This window comes from Thamnophis elegans, chromosome 14, assembly GCF_009769535.1.
Source record: "Thamnophis elegans isolate rThaEle1 chromosome 14, rThaEle1.pri, whole genome shotgun sequence".
Lineage (NCBI taxonomy): Eukaryota > Metazoa > Chordata > Lepidosauria > Squamata > Colubridae > Thamnophis > Thamnophis elegans.
Genome location: NC_045554.1, coordinates 47,249,622 through 47,272,491, shown reverse-complemented (window position 1 = coordinate 47,272,491; position 22,870 = coordinate 47,249,622). Strand labels below are relative to the sequence as shown.

The window sequence follows — 22,870 nt, the reverse complement described above, 5'->3', positions numbered from 1 at the left end:
TGGTTTGATGAAGCCAACTTGGTATTTTGTGTAAGTCAATTCTTGTGCTTTGGGAATGGAATTAATAATCCAACTATTGGTACAATCGTATATAACCGTGATGGCAAACCTATGGCGCGCGTGCCATGACCGGCCAGCTGGTACATGCCCCAAAGTGCCCCAAAACAACCTGAAAATGCCCCCCAAATCAGGCCATTTTTTGAGCCAAAAACGGCCCCCCAAACAGCCAAAAAACAGGCATGTGCACACCAGCCAGCTGTCTTCGGGTTTCCGGCACTCTGACATGCACACGCATGCATGAATGTTGCCGTTTGGGCCCTTGGTGACAAAAAGGTTCGCCATCACTGATACGTAGAATAAAGTGTGACAATTCACCAGGGCCAATTTGCCATGGGACAGCTTGCTTTGGAAAAGAAGTTACTCTCCTAGTAAAGAAACGATGGAATAGAATCTCTAAAGAATGCAAAGGATGGGACAGAATGAAATGTGGATGACAAAAAATTACAATAGCTGTTTTAAATAATTCAATAGTTAAATTGTTCCACGGCAAGTTGCTGCAACACGTCCCATTCTGTATAAAATATGCCAAACGATTTGTGTCGGAGTCTTAAGCTGAAAGCATCTGAAGTATAATCTCGGGGGCCGCCTAACTCTTTTAAGATTTAAAAACAAACAAGCAAAGGAAAATAAAAAATTGGGGAAGACGTCTAAGGGCTTGAACGGAGTTCTTGTTGCTTTCCATGTTTGTTGGGGGGGCTTCATCTATCAGGATAGGGACGGAGGGAAAAGAAAGTGGGTTTCTGCTGGACTTTGGTGGGGAACCATGATGTTTGCCGCAGGGCAGGGAGATCTTCCAATTTTGGCTGCGGTACTCCAGTGGTGTTGCCGTCTCCAGAGGAATAACAATAGTGAAAATCCTGGAGAGATAAAATTTAGGAAGAATCAGAACATTGGACTAGCTTAAGACTAGCACGGTTTTCCTCCTGCAATGTGGACTAGTAAAAAGATGGAAGTTCTTAACCCTCCTCCCCAATTTATTGGCCTTCCCCCCTCCTCCATACTGTATATCAGAATTCTCTTCTCCATTTTGTACTAAGATGGGAAGCTCCAACACCCTACTGAAACTAGAAAAAGATCGGTTTGCATTACAACCTGTCATGGAGACAGGATGATTGAAGAAACTCAGGCCCTTTTTAGCTAACAATAGACCTTTGGTCTCCCAAAGGACCCCTGTCACGATGTCCTTTTCTTCCCCCTCCCAAATGAAGAACCACCTACAAAGAACTTAATGTGTATTGCAACACAACCTTTTGGAGAACTAGAGGTGACATTATAGCAATGTTCCATTATTTGAGGGGCTGCCACAAAGAAAGGGTGTGTGTCAAAATTTTCAGATTATAAAAGCCCAGTCTAGCACAATACCAATGAAGAAAGAAGAGGTAGTCAAACTATTCTTCAAAGCACCTGAGGGTAGGACAAGAAGCAATGGGTGGAAACTAATCAACAAACTAATCGAGAACTTGGGAGATTTTTTCTGAGAATAATCAGTGGAACGGATTCCTTCCAGAAGTTGTAGGTGTGCCAACACTGGAGGATTTTTTTTAGAAGAGATTGGGCAACCATTTGTCCAGAATTATATAGCATCTCCTGCTCGAGCCGTGCATTGGATTAGAAGACCAACAAGGTCATTTCCAACTCTTGCTATTCCGATGTTCTCCTTGGCAGCAACTGGGTTGCAGTGACTTACAAGACTGGGAAGGAGGACCGAGGGAACAGTGCCACACGCAGGCATCCCAAATCAACTGACCACTTGTCTCAGGTCCAACCCACCCGGGGGTCCCGCCTCCCTCTGTCCTGGGTGACCTTAGAAGGCTCCGTCGGGCTGACAGGCGGTGGCAGCAGCTGTCCTGCGCCCAGAAAAGCACCAGAGACGCCCGAGGGAGTGGAAGGAGACATTGCCAGCTTCTTGGTTCCCTGCCCTTTTCCTCATTCCCAGGTTTGCTTCTCCTTTGACAAACACACCCTTTGGACACACAACACACACTCCTTCTTTGAAATAGGGTGCAGCCGGAGAAGCCTCTGGTACAAGAACATTTTCTTTTCTTTGGTGTCATCTGCTTTTTTGCTTTGCAGGGTCTCGCAGACCAAGGAGATACACGGAGCGAAAGTTGCCCTTGCTGGCCCACCAAAGAACGAAGGATTTGTCATGGGGATCGGCATGAGCAAGGTAGAATGCTAACGTTTCCTAGAAAGGGCCCCCACAAAAAGCGTGGGTGGGTGCAGAATGGCTCGGTTGGAAAAAAAAGAGAGAGGGGTCATTTAAAACGGTTCCACCACAAAACCGCGGTAGACTAAAGCGCGCTCGACGAAAGCGCGTACGTGACGTCATCACAGCGCGACGAAAACAGCACGCTGTGAGCGGTAAACTTAAAATTAACCTGTAAATCTAAACCTAACCCCCCCCAAACCTAACCCTAAACCTAACCGTAAGCCTAACCCTTAACCTAACCCTAAACCTAACGTTAACCCTTAACCTAACCCTAAACCTAACCCTAACGCTTAACCTAACCCTAACCCTAACCCTAACCCTTAACCTAACCCTAACCATAAACCTAACCCTTACCTTTATGTGAATCGGCTTGCTTTAAAAGCGCTTTTTAAAGCGCCCTTTTTTCTCCGCGGTTGTATTTGTCACGCTGCTGATGACGTCAGGTACGTGCTTTAATCGGGCGCGCTTTAGTGGACCGCGGTTTTGACGGGTCACGATTTAAAACAATAAGCAGGAGCTGGAAGGGAAGAGAGGAGGAACAGGAAAGGAATATGACCGTCTTGCATCATTCTTCTGCAATCCAGCTTTTCTCCATCCGTTCTTGGTCCATGCATCAGCGCATCAACTTTGTCTCTTCCATTGGTAGGCTGGGGAAACTCTGGGAGCTGAAGTCCAGCCATCTTAAGGTTCTCCCAATTGAGAAACACTGTCTCACATGTGGGTGCTATCGTGCAATATCTGAACAAAGAAACATGCAGGAACTGGCTGAGGTTTGGCATCTGCAGTTGAAGGTCCTTGAAGAGCCAGAAGAAGAAATTGTATTTTTTTTCCCCTCTGCCCCAAAATGTTCAGCAGAGCTTAAAAGAAAAAAAGAAGGAAGGAATTGCTTTTTTTTTTTTAACACAGAAGGTTTGTTTACAATGTGTGTCCCTAAACAACGGGGAGAGTCATCGTTTCACTGAAGTATAATTAGACTTCCTGACTCAGAGGAGTGGTCTCCAATTTCTCTCCACTCTGGTTAGAAATAAAGAAGTAGAAGAAATTGTTCTCAACCAGTGAAAGATCCCTTTCACTGTTCATAATTCCAGGGACGTATCAACCCAACTCATTGGCATTTCAATCAATCAATCAATCATCAATCAGAATAGAGCTAGAAGGGACCTTGGAGGTCTTCTAGTCCAGGCCCCTGGCAGGAGACCTTATACAATTTCAGACAAGTGGCTGCCCAGTCTCTTCTTAAGAACCCCCAGTTATGAAACCACAATTATGCAGACCATGCATGAATGCAGTGAGTGACTGTTTGAGATTTTCTGAGGACCATCTGCTAGGTAGGTGGTGGAAAGGACAGTGAAAACGAGTGTCTAAACCAGTGGTCTCCAACCTTGGGAACTTTAAGACTTGTGGACTTCAACTCCCAGAGTTCCTCAGCCAGCAAAGCCTTCCAATTCTGTTGGATTTTATATATTGAAGTACCGTATATGATACTATTTGTGTTTTTTGGTATTACTTTATCATATATTGTTGATTGATAAAATATTTATAATCTCTCTCATGAGTCCGCTGCACCTCTAACCAACCCATCTTCCCTTCCCTTCTCCTCACCTCAATTTAAATCCTCCATCATTTACTCATCCGATGAAGGCAGAGTCACCTCACAAAAGCTTCCGTCTTTGAGTGCATTTGATTGTTGGGAAAGGTACCACCAAACTGCGTTGGCCTTCTCTACATCTGTTTCAGTTTCTCTGAAGCTTTCTCAAAGTGGGGTTGCCCTGGATGTAAGACCTTGTGTGGTGAGGCTTAATCGGTGTAGGGTGGAGTAAAATAGCTGCTTTCCACGATGTATTATTACTCAAGGAAGTCATTCCCCCCTCCCCCTCTGGCATGGGAGACAATGCATTCATGTTCTTTCTTGGTGTCTCACTAGGTGGTTGAGGGCCTCTACCTCGGGAGCATCAGTGGTAAGTTTTTTCACTGTTTTATTCTTGGAGATGCTGATGATGATTGGCATGGGATTCTGCTCCTCCCCTCCCTTGATCTAGCCTAGTAAAACAGGCCAGGAATGGACCAGGGTAATGATCCATAGCACCGTTCAGATAACAACAGTTGCAGGAATGTCTACAGGATATGATGAACAAAATCCAGATGGCAGCCGCAGAAGTGAAATCGGAACTCTTGTCTCTTTTTTATGGGGGCAATAGCCCCGAGTAGTTGCAGGGCATCTCCTGAAGTTCTTCAGAACTTCCTTGGAGGCACACTAGCTCCCCCCCTCCCCACATCATATAACCGTGTTGCTGTTGCTTCTACGAGCAGCGTCCACATCAAAGGCAAAACCCATTTGTTCATTCTTGGATCTCAAGGAACGTTTGATGCTTTGCAGATGCTGAAGACAAAGAGACCCTGACGAAACATGGGATCACCCACATTCTTTCCGTGCACAACAATGCCAAGCCTCTGCTGGAGGTGAGTATGGCAAGTCCCCATGTGAGGCATTTTGGGGAGGGGAGGCGGTCCTGCGCATTTCAGGCCCACGGCTCCAAAGTGGTGGAAGGGCTTAAGAGTTGCCATCTCTCCGTCTACATGGGAAAACAGATGCCATAACTTACTGCCACCGGTGGGGGGCAGCAGAAGCACACAAGTCTGAATGAGTCACATTCGTTCCCCCAAAAAGAATGTAACTCAATGCACTTTTCTTGGTAATGTTTTCATGGGTTACCATTGCTTTGTTCCCAGGGCTGAGAGAGAGGGGCTGGCCCTAAGAGACCCAGCCTGCTTTTAAGCCTACGATGGAATAGATTGATTATGTATAGCATCCAGTCATTTTCGACCCCTAGAGTTCATAGCCATATTCCATGGCACTCTAACCCTAATTTGCTCTTCCAGTCTTTAAGATGGGACTGCAATTACAAGGAATGTTACAACTTACCTAAAGTTAGCTTTACAAAAGGGGAGTTAAAGTACAAGCGAGGGATGATGCTAAAGTTAGTTTATTTTAGTACATGGTTGCTAAATGTTTATACCCTGTATTTGCTCTGGGAGGTATTTGCTCTGGGAGGTTGTGGGGCGTGGGAGGGTGGGAGGGGATATGGGCTCAGTGGGGGGGCGGGAGGAGGGAGGGAATGTATATAATTGTAAAACTCTTTAAAACTTTTAATAAAAAAATAGCAATAGCAATAGCAGTTAGACTTATATACTGCTTCATAGGGCTTTCAGCCCTCTCTAAGCGGTTTACAGAGTCAGCATATCGCCCCCACAGTCTGGGTCCTTATTTCACCCACCTCTGAAGGATGGAAGGCTGAGTCAACCTTGAGCCGGTGAGATTAGAACCGCTGAACTGCAGATAACAGTCAGCTGAAGTGGCCTGGGTCCTCATTTCACCCACCTCTGAAGGATGGAAGGCTGAGTCAACCTTGAGCCGGTGAGATTAGAACCGCTGAACTGCAGATAACAGTCAGCTGAAGTGGCCTGCAGTACTGCACCCTAACCACTGCGCCACCTCGGCTCAGACGGGACTGCAATTCTGACTTTCTAGCTCCTATTCTGACACCTTCAGCGGTTGACCAAATCCGGTTCATCCTTAACTAGTTTGTAGGGTCTAAACTCGCCAAGCCCTTTTGGTCAACTCAGCCACATCTCCCCTGGCCATCACCGGATTGGAGAAGGCTGGGCTGAGAAACCGACTGCAGATCAGAAAGAACCGGCTCTCAAACTCCTCTTCACGAATCTGGCAACGGTCTGGTTTGCTGCGTTGCGCTCAAACTATGGTGGGCTTCATCTTATCACCTGGTTCGAAATCACCACCTTGAAAGGAGGCAGCGTGGGCGTGCGGGTGGGTTAAGGTGGTGGTCTCCAACCTGGGCAACTTTAAGACCTGTGGACTTCAACTCTAGGAGTTGAAGTCCACAGGTCTTAAAGTTGCCCAGGTTGGAGACCACTGGGTTAAGAGAAGACGGGCGAAGAGCAGCAACGCAAGGATGAGGCTTGGCAGATTTCAGCCCATCCACCAGCTTTACAACAGGACGGAGTAGGAAGGCAGAAAAGTGGAAAAAAGAAAGAAGAGGAACCGGAAACACACGGATATATTGAGTAATATGGCAATCCCAGGGCACAGAGAAAGAATTGCCGAGACAAGCTGTAGTTCCCAGGCATTGGGTTCGGCCTAGTGGGGGGGCAGAAGAGGGTGACTGCTTCCTCCTCCTCCTCCTCCTCCTCTTCCTCCTCCTTCAGAAGCTGGGTGGGCTGTGAGGGAGCGGAGCTTCCAAACCGCCTGGATGATTTTGTTGTGGTGCCAACGTTGCAACACACCCCACCAAAGCTCCCGAGATCTGCATTTCCATGTTTTAATCGATGTTCGTCTCTCTTGTTTTCCTCCTGAAGAGAAGGAACTATTTTACAGCAGACATTTTTAGCTTTGCGCATTGTGCATTGTGAAGGAGCCGAGGTGGCGCAGTGGTTAGGGTGCAGTACTGCAGGCCACTTCAGCTGACTGTTATCTGCAGTTCGGCGGTTCAAATCTCACCGGCTCAAGGTTGACTCAGCCTTCCATCCTTCCGAGGTGGGTGAAATGAGGACCCGGATTGTTGTTGGGGGCGATATGCTGACTCTGTAAACCGCTTAGAGAGGGCTGAAAGCCCTATGAAGCAGTATATAAGTCTAACTGCTATTGCTATTGCTATCCCAGCCTAGCAGTTGCCCCTCATCCTCTCCTCTCCTTTCTCCAAACCGCTGAGCTGGAGATTTGAACGCTGGGTGTGAACTTGGAAAGGTCTCTGTAAAAGGTCAGACTCTGTCCTGAAGCTGCATCCTCTTTTGAGGCGGCTACTCCTGCCTGCTCTGGCTCTTCTTTGACAATCCCTTGGTGGGCCACACCAGGCTTCCCTTCTGGACTGGGCAGCCAAAGAGGATTAAACCTGGTTAGATCGTGATGAAGGATGCCAGAGAGTGCCAGGGATGTAAGGCAGCCTGGAAGAAAACAGTGGCAAACCCATTTATGTTCGGTTGCCAGGAAGCCCTTTATGGAATCTGCAGGAGCTGGGCTCCATTTGGAAGAGATTTTAATCTCTCTTTCTGCGTTTCCTCTCCTGTTTAACCAGAACCTGTATTGAACCGAGGAAGAAAGTACAAAGTTTAGCTAAGGACTTTTTAGGTCTCTAATGTTTCTTTCTCCTTATCACTCTCAAGTCCTGTAGTTGCCTGGAGCAACAGTTATGAAAGGGCCCAGAGTTGGTCCCTTTCATAACTACTCCCGTCCATTCCCCGCTTCCCAGTTGGGGGTCTTCACGCAACCAAGTAGGCCCTTATTTGCATATTGAGTCCCCATCGTTGAGTAGGTTGACGTGGCATCCCAAGTTTTTAGCTGCCAGCCAAGTTATTAAGCAACAGATCAGTGGTGGGTTTCAATTTTTTTGGGAACCTACTCTGTGGGTGTGGCTTCCTTTGTGGGAGTGGCTGAGTCAACCTTGAGCCAGTGAGATTTGAACCGCCGAACTGCAGCTAACAGTCAGCTGAAGTGGCCTGCAGTACTGCACTCTAACCACTGCGCCACCTCAGCCACCTTGTGGGCACATTTCAGAAGAGTGGTGTCTTTCTTGGAGTTGTAACTACAGGTAGTTCTCTACTCCCAAGAGCAATTGAACCCCAATTGTCCATTGTTAAGTGAGACATCCGTGAAGTCAATTGTGCCCCGTTTCACTACCTTTTTTTAGCCACAGTCATTAAGCGAGTCACTGAAGTCGTTTAGTGAATCACACCATTGTTAAGCAAATCTGACTCCCTCTATTGAATTCGCTTGTTATAGCCAATTGGGAAGGTCAAAAGTGGGGGATCCTGTGAAGCTGGGACACCGCAACTATCACAAACACCTTGCCACCTACCAGCTACCCAAATTCTGATCAATGGTTCTTAAGGGTCAAAAAGAGTCAAAATTCATTTTTTTTTTTGAGGGTCGTTGCAACCATAAACGATGATTGTAATGTTGAGAACTCCCTGTATTCCAGAAGGCGCAGTGGAAGATTTCTGTCCAAGTAAAAGCTAACCAAGAGAAGGAGTCAGGGGTATCTCTGCTCCCCTTCCCCACAACTGTGATTCCCACAGATCCCTTTCTCCAAAGTGAAAGTTACATTTAGGCAATATAGTTTGGCCACAGTAACGATGGTCATTTGGACGGACCATTTTCCCTTTCAGTTCAAGAACAGCCAGAAACAGGATGGAGACAGAGTCGAAAGTGAGGCACCATCGGTCTCTTTCTGAAGGTCTCTCTCTCTCTCTCTCTCTCTCTCTCTCTCTCTCTCTCTCTCTCTCTCTCTCTCTCTCTCTCTCTCTCTCTCTCTCTCTCTCTCTCTCTCTCTCTCTCTCTCTTTCTCTTTCTCTTTCTCTTTCTCTTTCTCTTTCTCTTCTCATTCAGCAAGGCAGCTAGAATTTCTGAATGGATTGCAGGCGACACTTAAACTAAGTGCACTGAGATCCCATCAAAAGCAGGTGGCTCCCCCCAGAATGTGCCAACGCTTTGGGTCAAAACTGCAGCAAGAGCTTTGGTTGGGTACCACAACTATTGTGGTGCTTCTTCATTTAAATCAAGAAAGCCCTTTTCCTGTCGATGTTTATTCCAATCACGGCTAGATCTCCACAAACGTTCTCTTTTAAATTTCAGGGCATGACCTACCTCTGCATTTCGGCTTCAGACTCCTCCAATCAAAACTTGTAAGTTGTTTCAAAATTGTTCCACGTGCTGCGAGGGTAAAAAAGAACATGTCGTTTCAGAAATAATTTGGGTTTTTTTTGAGACGAGAAAACGAAATAGAACAGCGAGACCACCATGGCGGCGTTCTATCTCATCGGTATCTTGATGGCCTTATTTTCACAACACAGAAGACACAATCTGTTCTCATCCCTTCCATTTCTTTGATCTTTTTTAATGCGCTTCTGGTTGTCGCGCTGTGTCTAAGTTTACTTCTCTTCTGTCATGTTCTCACATCATACGCTGAATAGCAACAATTTCTTCGATGGTGAATCAAAGCTGTAGGATGCCGTGCGACATTTCTGGCATAATCATTCCCAGAGTCTTTTTTATCTTACAACAATAACAGTTTATATCCATTACATAGGTATGTCTAGGCAGTCAAATTGCCTACTCATTAATCCCTTTCATTATATAGTTACTATCAATATATATATACATATCCAATTCCTACCTATCATACAATATTAATACCAATTCTTAACTTATCTGTGTTTCCCTGTCCTGACCTTTTCCCCTCGTTTCTAACCATTGGTACCATTCGTCCCAGATTTCCTAGTATTCCGTCTCATCCTTGTCTTTCAGCTCTAGAGTCAGCCTGTCCATTTCTGCGCACGTCAGTATCTTCTTTATTATTCCTTGTTCCGGGGGAATCGCTAACTGCTAGAGGGATCTTGAAGTTCTAGTGGACAATCACTTAAATATGAGTTAGCAGTGTGTTGCAGCTGCCAAAAAACCCCAATGCAGTCCAAAGTTGCGTTAACAGAGGGATAGAATCAAGATCGCGTGAAGTGTTAACACCACTTTATAATGCCTTGGTAAGGCCACACTTGGAATACAGCATCCAGTTTTGGTCTCCAGGATGTAGAAAAGATGTGGAGACTCTAGAAAGAGTGCAGAGAAGAGCAACAAAGAGGATTAGGGGACTGGAGGCTGAAACACACGAAGAACGGTTGCAGGAATTGGGTATGTCTAGTTTAATGAAAAGAAGGACCAGGGGAGACATGATAGAAGCCTTCCAATATCTCAGGGGTTGCCACAAAGAAGAGGGAGTCAAACTATTCTCCAAGGCACCTGAGGGTAGGACAAGAAGCGATGGGTGGAAACTAATCAAGGAGAGAAGCAACCTACAACTAAGGAGACATTTCCTGACAGAAGAATTAACCAGTGGAATGGCTTGCCTCCAGAAGTTGTGGGTGCTTAAAAAAGGGGGAAGTTTTTAAAGAAGAGATTGGACAACCAGTTGGCTGAAATGGTCTAGGTTTTCCTGCTTGAGCAGGGGGTTGGACTAGAAGACCTCCAAGGTCCCTTCCAATTCTGTTATTCTGCCAGAAAGTAAAGTTATGTGATTGACCAGATGAGATCCTTGGATAAAAAGATGCGGTGGCACTGATAGGAAAATGGGTGAAATATTCAGATGATGGACAGGCTATGCTGATCCCTGCCTTCTGGGCAGAACGTTTGAAAACACGCACAAGGTTGTGGCTTCAACCCACCCAGGTTTACACACAGAAGAGTGAACTCATTTAATCACACAAAATCAGCAGCTGCAGTTTTATTGATCACCCAAACACTTCTTGAACCTCTGGTTTTTCCGCACTTAACATACGAAGGCCTTGTAATTTCTTTGACAAAGGCACAGCTGCTAGTTAATAATCACACGTTAAATTTATGTGCTGCCCTAACTGAGCATTGATTTTGCTTTGAAAAGTTATCGCCAACCCCTTTTGGTTTTCTTTTTTTTTCAATTTTGAAACCCCCCTCTCCCCATGTTTGGTTTTCGAATTCAACCTCTTTAGAACCTCGTTTGAAGTCAAAGATGGAAGTGTTTTTGCAAGCGTCTCCTTTCTGAGCTAAATATTCTCCCGGAGTTGTTTTTTTTTTTTTTGGTGAGAATATCCTTCTTCAGCAAAATCGGGTGGTTATTTACTCCTCCGCCTTCCCTCCATATTTTTTTGTGCAATCACAACATGCCTCCCAGCAGTGGCCGAAGGAAGGAAACGCTTCTCTGAAGTGCCTATTTTTTGCACCCTGTTGTGGAGTCCAGATTTCACAATCTCCCATGAACTTTGAAAGGGTTTTCCAAGAAGCTAGCTGAGAACGGGGTGGCATGGATTGACCTCTCCACCACAGATGAATGGTGGCATTTGGGACCCTCACCCCATTTCTGCTCCAAACATAAGAGGGGTGGGGGGGGAGGAGGATGGCTCTTGGAAGTACCTTAATTCCAGGGGAACATCACCCAAGATCACGTCTTGTCGTGAGGAACAGCAATAATGTGTTGAGTTTTCTTTCTTGATTTCTCGCTTGCTGGTCAAGAGGGACGCGGTGGCTCAGTGGCTAAGACGCTGAGCTTGTCAATCAGAAAGGTCGTACGTTCAGCGGTTCGAATCCCTAGCGCCGTGTAACGGAGTGAGCTCCTGTTACTTGTCCCAGCTTCTGCCATCCTAGCAGTTCGAAAGTAAAAAATGCAAGTAGAAAAATAGGAGCCATCTTTGGTGGGAAGGTAACAGCGTTCCGTGCGCCTTCGGCATTTAGTTATGCCGGCCACATGACCATGGATACATCTTCGGACAGCGCTGGCTCTTCGGCTTTGAAACGGAGATGAGCACCGCCTCCTAGAGTCGGGAACGACTAGGACATATGTGCAAGGAGAACCTTTACCTTAGTCAAGAGAAGTGTATTTGTATTTGTATTTGTATTTAGTTTATTTGTATGCCGCCCTTCTCCAGGAGGGACTCAGGGCGGCGAACAACTCAGGGGGAAAGGGGACATAAACACAGTACACATAATTAAAATACACGAAAACCACACAGCCATACAAGTCAAGAGGGGAGGGGAACTCATCAACCCCAAGTGTTTAGTTAGAGTCCCAAAGCAAGTGATGTTTCTTTCTCTTCTCCATTCCAGAATTCAACATTTTAAAGAGTGTATCAGCTTTGTTCATGAATGTAGACTGCGTGGTGGAGGCTGTCTCATCCACTGGTATGTAGTCCTGCCTTTTTTGTTGTTGTTGTTATTTTCCCAGGAAACCTGGGAAACTCTTGGAATTTAAATATCTGCAAATAAGCATACTTTAAAATCTTGTGGCTTTATTAAGAAGCATGATAGCGGTAGTGATGGTGAAATGTGGCAGGGGAATTTTAGGAGTTGACCAAGTCCATAACTGCTAACTGGGGAATTCTGGGTGTTTAAGCCCACAAATCTTATCCTTGCCAAGTTTGAAAACCTTGATCTAGTTATGTTATTTGTGGGAAAATTGGATTCCCAGATCTGCCCCTCCCGCAAAACCACCAGTGCATGTTCTTGGACGAAGGTGGATTTGAACCAAGTCTTCTCAAGCCTCACCAGACACCTTAACCCAGGGGTCTCCAACCTTGACAATTTTAAGACTTGTGGGCTTAAAAACTCCCAAGTGTTAAATTTGCCAAAGTTGGAGACCCCTGCCATAACCATTTCATCTCACTGGTTCCCACTTTGTGTCTTGATTATTTAGTTGAATCCAGTTAATTTTGGCACGTTAAACACGCCATGATTATAGAAGAATGGTTTTATGTGATGATGGACAATTACAAGTTTTACTTTTACTTTGTCTTGAGTAAGAAACTCTTGTGGATCCTGAGTCTTGTGGTGAATATTTTGTCAGGATTCCAAATAGCATCCAAATGTAAATCAGAATCCGAGGCAAAGGATTTCTCAAGGTTCCAATTGATTAAGAGAGCCATGTTGGCACATCTGGGAAAACCCAAATCTGAAAGCTTCCCGGTTTTCCCCACACAGTTGAAGGTTCAAGATCCTGCCCCCACACCCACAAGTCCATCACATTGTCCAATCTTCCACTGCGACGATGACAGATTCCACCCATCCAGTTCCAGCCAGGTGCAGAGACAAAAGATGACCTTGGCTTTCTAAGAAGAATGTTGTTATGGATACATATCATCCAACTCCGTATAATCTCCCCCCCCCCCATTTTCCCACAATAGAAAATGAATAGTAGAAAGTGTGGCAGGCCTGAAGTCCAAAAGAAAAGATGGCTTGCAGACCTGACATATTTTCCATGTCTAAGGTAAACTGAAGACCGTTGCTTCTCCCTTCCGTCAACACAGCTTAGCGGGAGTTTCTCGTAGCACCACAATTTTGGTGGCTTATCTGATGACGGTAACCCACTTTGGCTGGAAAGAATGTTTGGCCGCTGCCAAAGCTGTCCGTTCCTATGTGAGCCCCAACTTTGGGTTTCAGAAACAACTTCAGGAGTACGAAACTACGTTGCTGCAGGAGGTAAGGCATCACAAGGGCAACCTTGTTTGACCCTGTAGTCATTTGCACACTTGTGCAATTAATTTGCTTTTATTACTTACTTACTTTTTATTATTACTTATTTATCCACAAAAGGTGGTTAAGTTAATGCTTAGGGAGTCTTTGTGGAAACAGATGGGTGGGGCAAAAACGTGAATTGGTACGATAGTCGAGAAACAACCAGTAAACTGAGTCATGCGCACAGTGTAATGCCGTGATCTTATATCGCACATGTTTGATGTTCCTTTTTTCGCATGTTTGTAACCAGGGGTCTCTTAAGGGCTGGATGAGGGCCAAGAAGACCACATCATACCAGCTTCAGTCCCCTTTTTGTATGGCTGTCGGGGATCCAAATAGCATCCAAAATTAAATCAGAGTCCCAGGCAAAGGATTCCTCAAAGTTCCAATTTATGAAGAGAGCCATGTTGGCACATCTGAGAAAACCCGAATGTGAAAACTTCCCGGTTTTCTCCACCCAGTTGAAAGTTCAAGATCTTGCCCGCACACCCACAAGCCCATCACATGGTCCAATCGTCCACTGCCACACTGGCAGCTTCCACCCATCCAGTTCCAGTCAGGTGCAGAGGTGCAGAGACAAAGAATGACCTTGGCTTTCTAGAAAGAATGTTGTTATGGCTACATATCAGCTAACTCTGTACAATCCCCCCTCCCATTTCCCCATAATAAAAAAAAATGCATTTTGAGAGCTGAAGTCCACAGGTCTTAAAATGGCCAAGATTGGAGACCCCTGTACTAAATAGGTTTTTTTTAAAAAAAAGAAATCAGATGTTATTCATGGATGAATAATCTTTTTGTAAAATTTGTTAGCCCTATAGGTCTCCATCAGGCTCCTGGTTTTTGATAATTAAAAAAAAAGGGGGAGTGACAGCGATTTAATGCATTCACCGAAAAGGAGAAGCTGTTGATCTATCGTGGTCCCAAAGTTAGAACTGCTTCTTTTAGATGCAGTCTACCTCTGAATAACTCTCGGCTTCTTGCCGTGCCTTTTGGAAAGGGCTTCCCGGAAGACCACGAAGAGTAAGATCGCGATCTTCAGGTTGACCTTTAGAGTCACAGCCACAAGGCTGTGACTTGGGGCTCTTCCACTCCTTCTGACTCTGAAACTGAATGAAATGCTGGTTTCTCTTTCTCATTGATTCTCTGAAATGAATTTACACTTCAGCTTCATCATTCATTCTGGATAGCTTATTTCTGCAGGACGGGCTGCAACGATTGGTGATCCAGTGCTCGCGTGCTCACTTTTTTTGACCATATCCTGCAGCGGTGGGTGACATATCACTCCCCCACCCAGATTGTTCATTTTACCTTTAAAGCCCTACATGGCTCGGGACCTGGATATCTGCGGGACCCCCTCCTGCCACATACCTCCCAACGGCCCATAAGATCTCACAGGCTGGGCTTCCTTTGGGTACCGTCGACCGGGCAATGCCGGTTGGCGACTACTCGGGGGAGGTCTTTCTCTGTAGCTGCCCCGGCCCTGTGGAATGATCTCCCCGCAGAGATCCGGACCCTTCCCACTCTCTCGGCCTTCCGGAAAGCCACTAAAACCTGGCTTTGCCGGCAGGCCTGGGGCTGTTGACCCCAAAATACGGTCCAGTCCCATTCAGAATGGAGTGTATGGTGTGCTGTTTTTAAATCTTATCTTTTCTTTCCCTGTATTTTATTTTTGATTTATTTTTGTACTGTAAGCCACCCGGAGTCCTACGGGATTGGGCGGCATATAAATGTTATTAAACTTGAAACTTGAATTTTTCTAGGTCCACCGATCTCTGGTGCTTAATCTACTCCACCCTCTGAAACCCAAAGCATTAGAGCCTCCCTTAAATGTCTACTTAGGGAGAGAAGAGGAAAACTGGAGGCAGAGTTAAAAGGGGAAGCAGCCTAGAATCGCTACATAACCACAAGTGAACTAAATTCAATTCCATGACCCTCATTTAACTCCCAGTGTTAGTTGGGAAGGTTTCTGTAGAGAGGCTGTTTCGCAATAAGTCCGTTTAATTGGACCTTCATGGGTGGGCCTAATCTTTTTGCGCCTGGCAGGAAGTTAGTGAAAATATTTCTCATTCTTCTATTTAGTATGCTATTTTTTCCCTTCATTATAAGCACTTAAAAAAAAACGGGGGGGGGGGGGGGACACCTTTTGGTGTTCCCAGAATAGCTAAAACATGAATTAATTCATTATGCACAAGGTGAAAATAATTTTTATTTTGGAAACCTCAAAATGAGCATTGTTGCAAATCAAATGATTTATTAGAGAACATAGATAGATATAGATAGATACAGAGATACAGATACAGATATATAGATACATAGGGACATAGATACATAGATACAGATAGACTAAGATGATAGGTAGGTAGGTAGATAGGTAGCTACCTACCTATACCTATAGCTATCTATAGATAGATGGATGGATGGATGGATATACAGACAAACAGACAGATGATAGCTATAGATAGAGATGATAGATAGGCAGACAGACAGACAGAGATGATAGATAGATAGATAGATAGATAGATAGATAGATAGAGATAGATAGATAGATAGATAGATAGATAGATAGATGTTGGAGGGATGGAGGAGAGAGAAATAGATAGGGAGGGATGGAGGAGAGAGAGAGAGAAAGAGAGAGATTTTTGAGGGGTGTTTATATATTTTATATATGTGCTTTTTCTGCTAACATTGATTTGCACAGAAAGCCAAATTTTGTGTTATGTTGCCTGACCAGCAACAGTTCGGAGCAGCCCTTCAAAAAAATCTCTAGCAAATTATTGGGCTTGCAGAGCTGAGGCCGAAGACGGCTGTGCAAGCAGAATTTGAAGAGTGGGGAAGGGAAAGGGGAGAAAAAAACCACTTTCGTTTTTTTTCTTTTTTAAGTCCAATTTTAATGCTGGCCCCGGGTGAAACCAGAGAGGGGAGCTAAAGGCTTTGAGAATCTTAATTAAATACCCAGATGCGGCTTTGTTGGAACGGCCTTGGCAGCGTTAGGGAAAAATCAAGTGAGCCTTGGGTCTTCTTCATAGCCCCGAGATTGGGAGTGAAATAATGGCACGTGTTTTCCTGTTTCAAAACGGCTGGTTCCAGGCGGGTGGGGGTGGGGAGAGAGTGAGTGGGTGGGCACCGTGACCCGAAGAGGAGGAGGTACGTTAGGAGAGGCAAAAAAAAAAAATGTGAAAAATTCCCACTGGAAGTCCCCCAAAACTAGCCAGAGCCCACTTGTGGAAATTAATGATCAGGGGACCTTAAAGGCTGCTAAGGAGTGGAATTCACAGCCAGCTCGAATTGGTGCTGGTGAAACTCTTTTTCTCTTTGGGGTTTTGATGCTTTGCTCATGCTCTCCTCACGTGGCTTTATGAAAGTGGCAAGGGTATTTTGATGCGCTCTGGGTTGAAATTAAGACTCATCAAAGTCTCTTGGGGGTGTGTGTGAAATTTGGTGGCGATCCTGCAACTACATTCTGGGCTTCTGGGTTTGCATGTTTTATATATATATATATATATATATATACATACATACATACATACATACATACATACATACATACATACATACATACATATATATATTTTATTTGTGTTTATTTGTGTTTTATTTGTGTTATATATTTATTATATAAGTCTCCCTTTATTTATTTATCAGCACAAATATAACATATTATATATATATATATGTATATGTATATGTATCTCTATATCTATCTCTCTCTATCTCTCTATCTATCTATCTATCTATCTATCTATCTATCTATCTATCATCTATCTATCTATCTATCTATCTATCTATCTATCATCTATCTATCTACATCTCCCTCTCTCTTATCTATCTATCTATCTATATCTATCTATCTATCTATCTATCTATCTATCTATCTATCTATCTATCTATCTATCTATTTCTATCTATCTATCTATCTATCTATCTATCTATCTATCTATCTATCTATCTATCTATCATCTATCTATATCTATCTATCTATCTATCTATCTATCTATCTATCTATCTATCTATCTATCTATCTATCTATCTATCTAAAATATCTCTCTATGTATGTATGTATGTATGTATGTATGTATGTATGTATGTATGTATGTATGTATGTATGTATTTACTAGGGACCAGTTGAGTAAAGTTACTTTATTCAAGAAGTGCAACCAAGATGATTAGGAGTCTGGAGCCGTAGTGAAATTCATTTTTTTTAAATTTCCGGTTCTGTGGGTGTGGCTTGGTGGGTGTGGCTTGGTGGGTATAGCAGGGGAAGGATACTGCAAATTCTCCATTCCCACCCCACTCTGGGGCCAGGCAGAGGTGGCATTTGCTGGTTCTCTGAACTACTCAAAATTTCTGCTACCGGTTCTCCAGAACCTGCTGGATCTCACCCCTGGTCTGGAGGCTAAACCATATGTCAGAGTTTTGGCAGCGTGGCTATTATTATGAGATAAACCCAGGAGCAAAACACAGCACGCCGAGCCTTTAGACAATTAATGGTGGTTTATATACCAATATATGCAGACATACACATGGGAGATAAATCCCTTAGCACTCAGCTATGTACACAAGGAGAGAAATGAGATACACGATGAGAGAGAGCAATGCCCTCTAATGGCCACCTATATATAGACACCTCCTAAAAGGGAAATGCCTTGTGTGGACCCTATCAGAGTCTTAAAGAGGCGATGGCTGCATTGCTGGATCATCCTCATTGCATCAGCTTATAGTTTATAGCTTACAACCTTACATCAGCTGGCAGCTTTTAAATCCTCATTACCTGACGCCAGACATTGAGCAAATGAAGGAATTAGGTTGTGTCTAGTCTAATGAAGAGAAGGACTAGGGAGTGACATGATAACTGTCTTCTGGTACTTGGGAGGCTGTCACAGAGAGGAGGAGGTGTCATCCTGTTTTCCAAAGCACCAAGGACAAGAAGTAACAGGTTGGAAGTTCATTAAAGAGAGTTCCAACTTAGAATTAAGAAGAAATTCCAGAGAATGAAAACCAACAGTGGAACCGCTTGCCTCTGGAATGATGGGTGCTCCATCACTGGAGGTTATCAAGGAAAGATTGATGAGCCATTTGTCTTGAATGGTATTCCTGCTTGAGCAGGAAGTTGAATTAGAAGACCTCCAAGGTTCCCTCCAGCGCTATTATTCTAATGCTCTAAGCTCTACTTCCAGCTTAGCTCTAGTTTAGGAGGACTGATAGAACTTTAGTTCTGGAAGGAAATGATTGTGTTGGAGGTCCATGGAGATAGAGTGAGAAGACCCTTGATATAGACAGTGTGTATGTCTGCATGGGTTGTATGGGTCTTAGGTGACCCATACCTGTCTTCTAAGACAACATTTTCCTCTTGAGTTGGCCATAGCCTGTTCACTGACCTTTCACTCTATGTACTTTGATGAGCCGAGGTGGCGCAGTGATGAGCCGAGGTGGCGCAGTGGTTAGAGTGCAGCACTGCAGGCTACTTCAGCTGACTGCAATTCAGCAGTTCGGCTGTTCAAATCTCACTGGCTCAAGGTTGACTCAGCCTTCCATCCTTCCGAGTTGGGTAAAATGAGGACCCGGATTGTTGGGGGCAATACGCTGACTCTGTAAACCACTTAGAGAGGGCTACCCTATGAAGCGGTATATAAGTCTAACTGCTATTGCTATTGCTACTCTCTGTATCTTGGCCCAACCTTCTCACTTGACAGCTCCTCTGGAATTTTGTCTTGGCAGTACCGAACCTGGGTCCAGATGGAGTATGGCAAGAACCCCCTCCCTGACCAAGAGGAGCTACGGCGGTTGCTCTCCCCCAAAGAAGAGAAAGTGAATGAGCCACCAACAGGACTCGGAGAATCCAAATGGAACGGGGCTCCCAGCCCAGGCGACCACCAGCCGATAGGGTGACAGCAGCACCAGCAGCCACCACCAAGGAACCAACCGAGGAGCATTTGGAAAGAACCTTTTCGGCTTCTTCTTCTGATCGATATGAAGATCGATATGTTGCCTTCCTTTCTGGTCTTTCCTTGAACGTGTTCAGACTCCTTGTGGGTTGGGCTGCAACAGTGGACTTCTCCAGAGGTCAACCTAAGTGCCCTCTTGCCTGTCCATTTGTAGGCTGCCCATGTCTAGAAGAAGAAAAATTGGGGGTCATTTAAACAGTTTCAAGGAGATGGGGGTACAGTTATCCCAAGCGTTTTGCCGGCTGAGAAGACGCAAAATATTTTGGAAATTCTTGAGGGATGTTCTCAAAAGTGACAGGAAGAACACTTGATTTGAACAGGAGAGGTGACTATGGTTGACAAGAGCATCCATCTTGGGAAACAGGTGATTTTTAAAAAATTTTTTAGTAATAATCCTTAGAATTGGGAGTAATTTCAGCTTTTGAGAAACAGGTTTTATTAGGTTCGCTTCGACTGTTGTTTGAATTAGTGCCCCAAATTAGATGCGCTGTGATGGGAACAATTACTAAGATAAAGCCACCAATGAACTTAAATAATGCAAATCAATATGATGTTTACATGAACAACAACTAATACCCAACAATATAAGCCTGCCATTCTCTACGAAATGTCTAGGGTTCTATCATGTTATCGGATTGCCCTAAGTTTCTTTTCGTGATAATGCTTAAAGGGATTTTCACACACATGCTCAAAAGAAGCCCTTGTTTAGTTTAGTTTTTAGTTTTCACTTTATTTGTATGCCGCCCTTTTCCCTGGGGGGACTCAGGGCGGCTCACAGTTCAAAGGGGGGGGGGAAGGACAAACAATTTACAACATAAAGACACAACATCATTTAAGAACTCAACAGTCATACAATTCGAGTAGGGGTTAGAGTCTTTAACCCCAGGCCTGCCGGGATAGCCAGATTTTAAGGGCGGTGCGGAAGGCCTGGAGGGTGGTGAGGGTCCGGATCTCCACGGGGAGTTCGTTCCAGAGGGTCGGAGCAGCCACCGAGAAGGCTCTCCTCCGGGTAGTTGCCAGTCTACACTGGCTGGTTGATGGAATTCGGAGGAGGCCTAATCTATGCGATCTTATCGGTCTAGTGGAGGTAGAGTTGCATAAATCTGGGCCTGCAACCTTCACACAACCACCATCAGGTCCCACAAACATTTAACTAGGGAAGGGAGCCCGATTTTTGCCATCAACACTGGGGATCTGTGGGCAAGATTTTTGTAACAGAAGCTCCACCTTTTCAATTAATTTATTGTATCGTTATCCGTTTTAGATAAAGCGGGCGTTCTTATAGCCCTTAGACTCATATACCAATTTACAGTGTTTTACAGTCCCCTCCAAGTGGTTTAGAGAGTCAACCTCTTGCCCCCAACTATCTGGCTTCTCATTTTATTGACCTTGGAAGGTTGGAAGGCTGAGTCAACCTTTGAACCGGTCAGGATCGAACTTCTGCAGCGGGCAGAATCAGTCGGCAAAACTGCATTCTAACTACTGTGCCATGACAGAAGGAAGGAAGGAAGGAAGGAAGGAAGGAAGGAAGGACCAGCAATAGCACTTAGACTCATATCCCACTTTACAGTGTTTTACAGTCCCCTCCAAGTGGTTTAGAGAGCCAACCTCTTGCCCCCAACTATCTGGCTTCTCATTTTATTGACCTTGGAAGGTTGGAAGGCTGAGTCAACCTTTGAACCGGTCAGGATCGAACTTCTGCAGCGGGCAGAATCAGTCTGCAAAACTGCATTCTAACTACTGTGCCATGACAGAAGGAAGGAAGGAAGGAAGGACCAGCAATAGCACTTAGACTCATATCCCACTTTACAGTGTTTTATAGCCTTAAGTGGTTTACGGAGTCAGCCTCATGCTCCCGACCATCTGGCTTCACATTTTACTGACCTCGGAAGGATGGAAGGCTGAGTCAACCTTGAGCAGTTGTGCGCAAGAACCATCCTCCCCAAATCAGCAAGCCAAATCCCTTTGCTCCTTTGCTTGGGAGCCTGGCCTGCAGCCTCAACGGAGAAGCATCTGCAATTTTGCCGGTGGGTCAAAAAAAAATGGCTTATGGGGGAAGTTCAGAAGCAGCCTAGACAAGTTGTCTGGCTCTTCTGCAAACGACACAGGAAGCCTACATGGGAACTCGGCTCGGAGAGACAAAATAGGCTTCTGCCTCTGGTAGGGACAGGAAATCATCGTAGATATGTGATAAGCAGAGATTACTTTTACAACGCTGCTGCTAGCAGATCAAAGCTACGGCAGGATACGTTGCCGAAATGAGAGCATTTGATTCCTGGATCCCAGCCTGAAAGATCTCCCACCCAGTTGCGGTCTCACAGGGCGCACAATCCGTGTTCCTGGGAGAAAGGGCCTGGGTAGGAATTTCAGAGGTAAAAATGCTGTAGCGACAATATCTTGGAGCAGTGGTCCAAGCAGAGAAAATTTTGGTGCTCCACAGAAAAAATCATGTGCATTTTTTTTTAATATTGCCCTAAATACTATTTATCTTTTTGAAAAATGCACATTAGTGGTCCGCGGGATTTAAAATGACGAATTTAATGGTTTCTGAGGTCCGAAAGGTTGGTGACACCTGTCCTGGAGGGTTCTCCCTTATCAAGACTCAAAAATCAAACCTCAAAAGTTACTTTTTATCTATGGACATCCAAGAAGGTAGATGAAGTGGATCTCCCCAAAGGGTTGTTTTTTTAAAATAATCTTTTATTTTTAATTTTCAAAACAAACATCACACATAAAATCTTCTTTCTTTACATACTGTAGAAAGTGTTTCAGTTGGTTACAAAAAGCTGCATCTCTTCCACCGTCATCAAGTATAGTTCATACTTAACTCGAGTATTTTAACTCCAATGTTTATATATGTTACCATCATCATATCTCCAGTTTCATTTGACTTATCATTGTTTAGACGTCCTTCATCTTAAAATATACCAAAATTTAATACATAACCACATACTGGCATTTCATTGACTATTTCTAAAATCCTCCAATAGTGCTGAGTCCTTATATCCTATTCTAGTTAAACATCCATAATATTTAGTAACAAAATTTTCCAATCCTCCTTTTCAAAACACTGTTTGCAATTTACATCCAGTTTCCTTATGATGTACTCATACCTATATATAAATTATTTATCATTAACCCTTCTTTATTTGACTATATCCTATAACATTTTCCCCCTAATAGTCAAAACTTGACTCTATCTAATTTAGTTCTTTTTAAAAATTGAGCTTTATATATAATCCAAAAGGTTTTCTAGTTGTTTTTCAAAAAGCAACTAGATTTACTTTACTTTCCCACAAAGATGTGTCTCATCCACGAAACTTCTTCAGAACTGAAAAAAACTGTTTGGATGAGAAGTGAAATGTCTTTGTGGAAGAACATATGGCTGTAGCCCAGTGGTGAAATTCAAATGTTTTTACTACTGGTTCTGTGGATGTGGCTTGATAGGCGTGGCAAGGGAAGGATCCTGCAAAATCCCCCTTCCCTCCCCACTCTGGGGCCAGCCACAGGTGGCATTTGCCGGTTCTCCGAACTACTCAAAATATCTGCTACCGGTTCTCCAGAACCTATCAGAACCTGCCGAATTTCATCCCTGCTGTAACCCCCGTCTCT

General features: G+C 44.4%; 1 protein-coding gene across 1 annotated transcript; it reads left to right on the top strand.

The window, feature by feature from the left end:
- Window positions 1–1,448: 1,448 nt before the first annotated feature.
- LOC116517405 (dual specificity protein phosphatase 22-A-like) lies at window positions 1,449–19,619 on the top strand. The gene is made up of 7 exons (XM_032230323.1): window positions 1,449–2,227; window positions 4,194–4,227; window positions 4,647–4,729; window positions 8,916–8,965; window positions 11,913–11,987; window positions 13,109–13,280; window positions 19,032–19,619. Exons 1-7 carry the CDS (start codon window positions 2,207–2,209, stop codon window positions 19,200–19,202), a joined length of 606 nt encoding a protein of 201 aa, XP_032086214.1. The 5' UTR covers window positions 1,449–2,206; the 3' UTR covers window positions 19,203–19,619.
- Window positions 19,620–22,870: the final 3,251 nt, after the last annotated feature.

Bases quoted from the DNA above. Each gene is read 5' to 3' on its own strand.
- LOC116517405 (XM_032230323.1), top strand. From the start codon at position 2,207: ATGGGGATCGGCATGAGCAAG. The intron at 8,966-11,912 runs GTAAGTTGTTTC...TCTCCATTCCAG, and splicing joins GACTCCTCCAATCAAAACTT to AATTCAACATTTTAAAGAGT. The intron at 11,988-13,108 runs GTATGTAGTCCT...CCGTCAACACAG, and splicing joins GGAGGCTGTCTCATCCACTG to CTTAGCGGGAGTTTCTCGTA.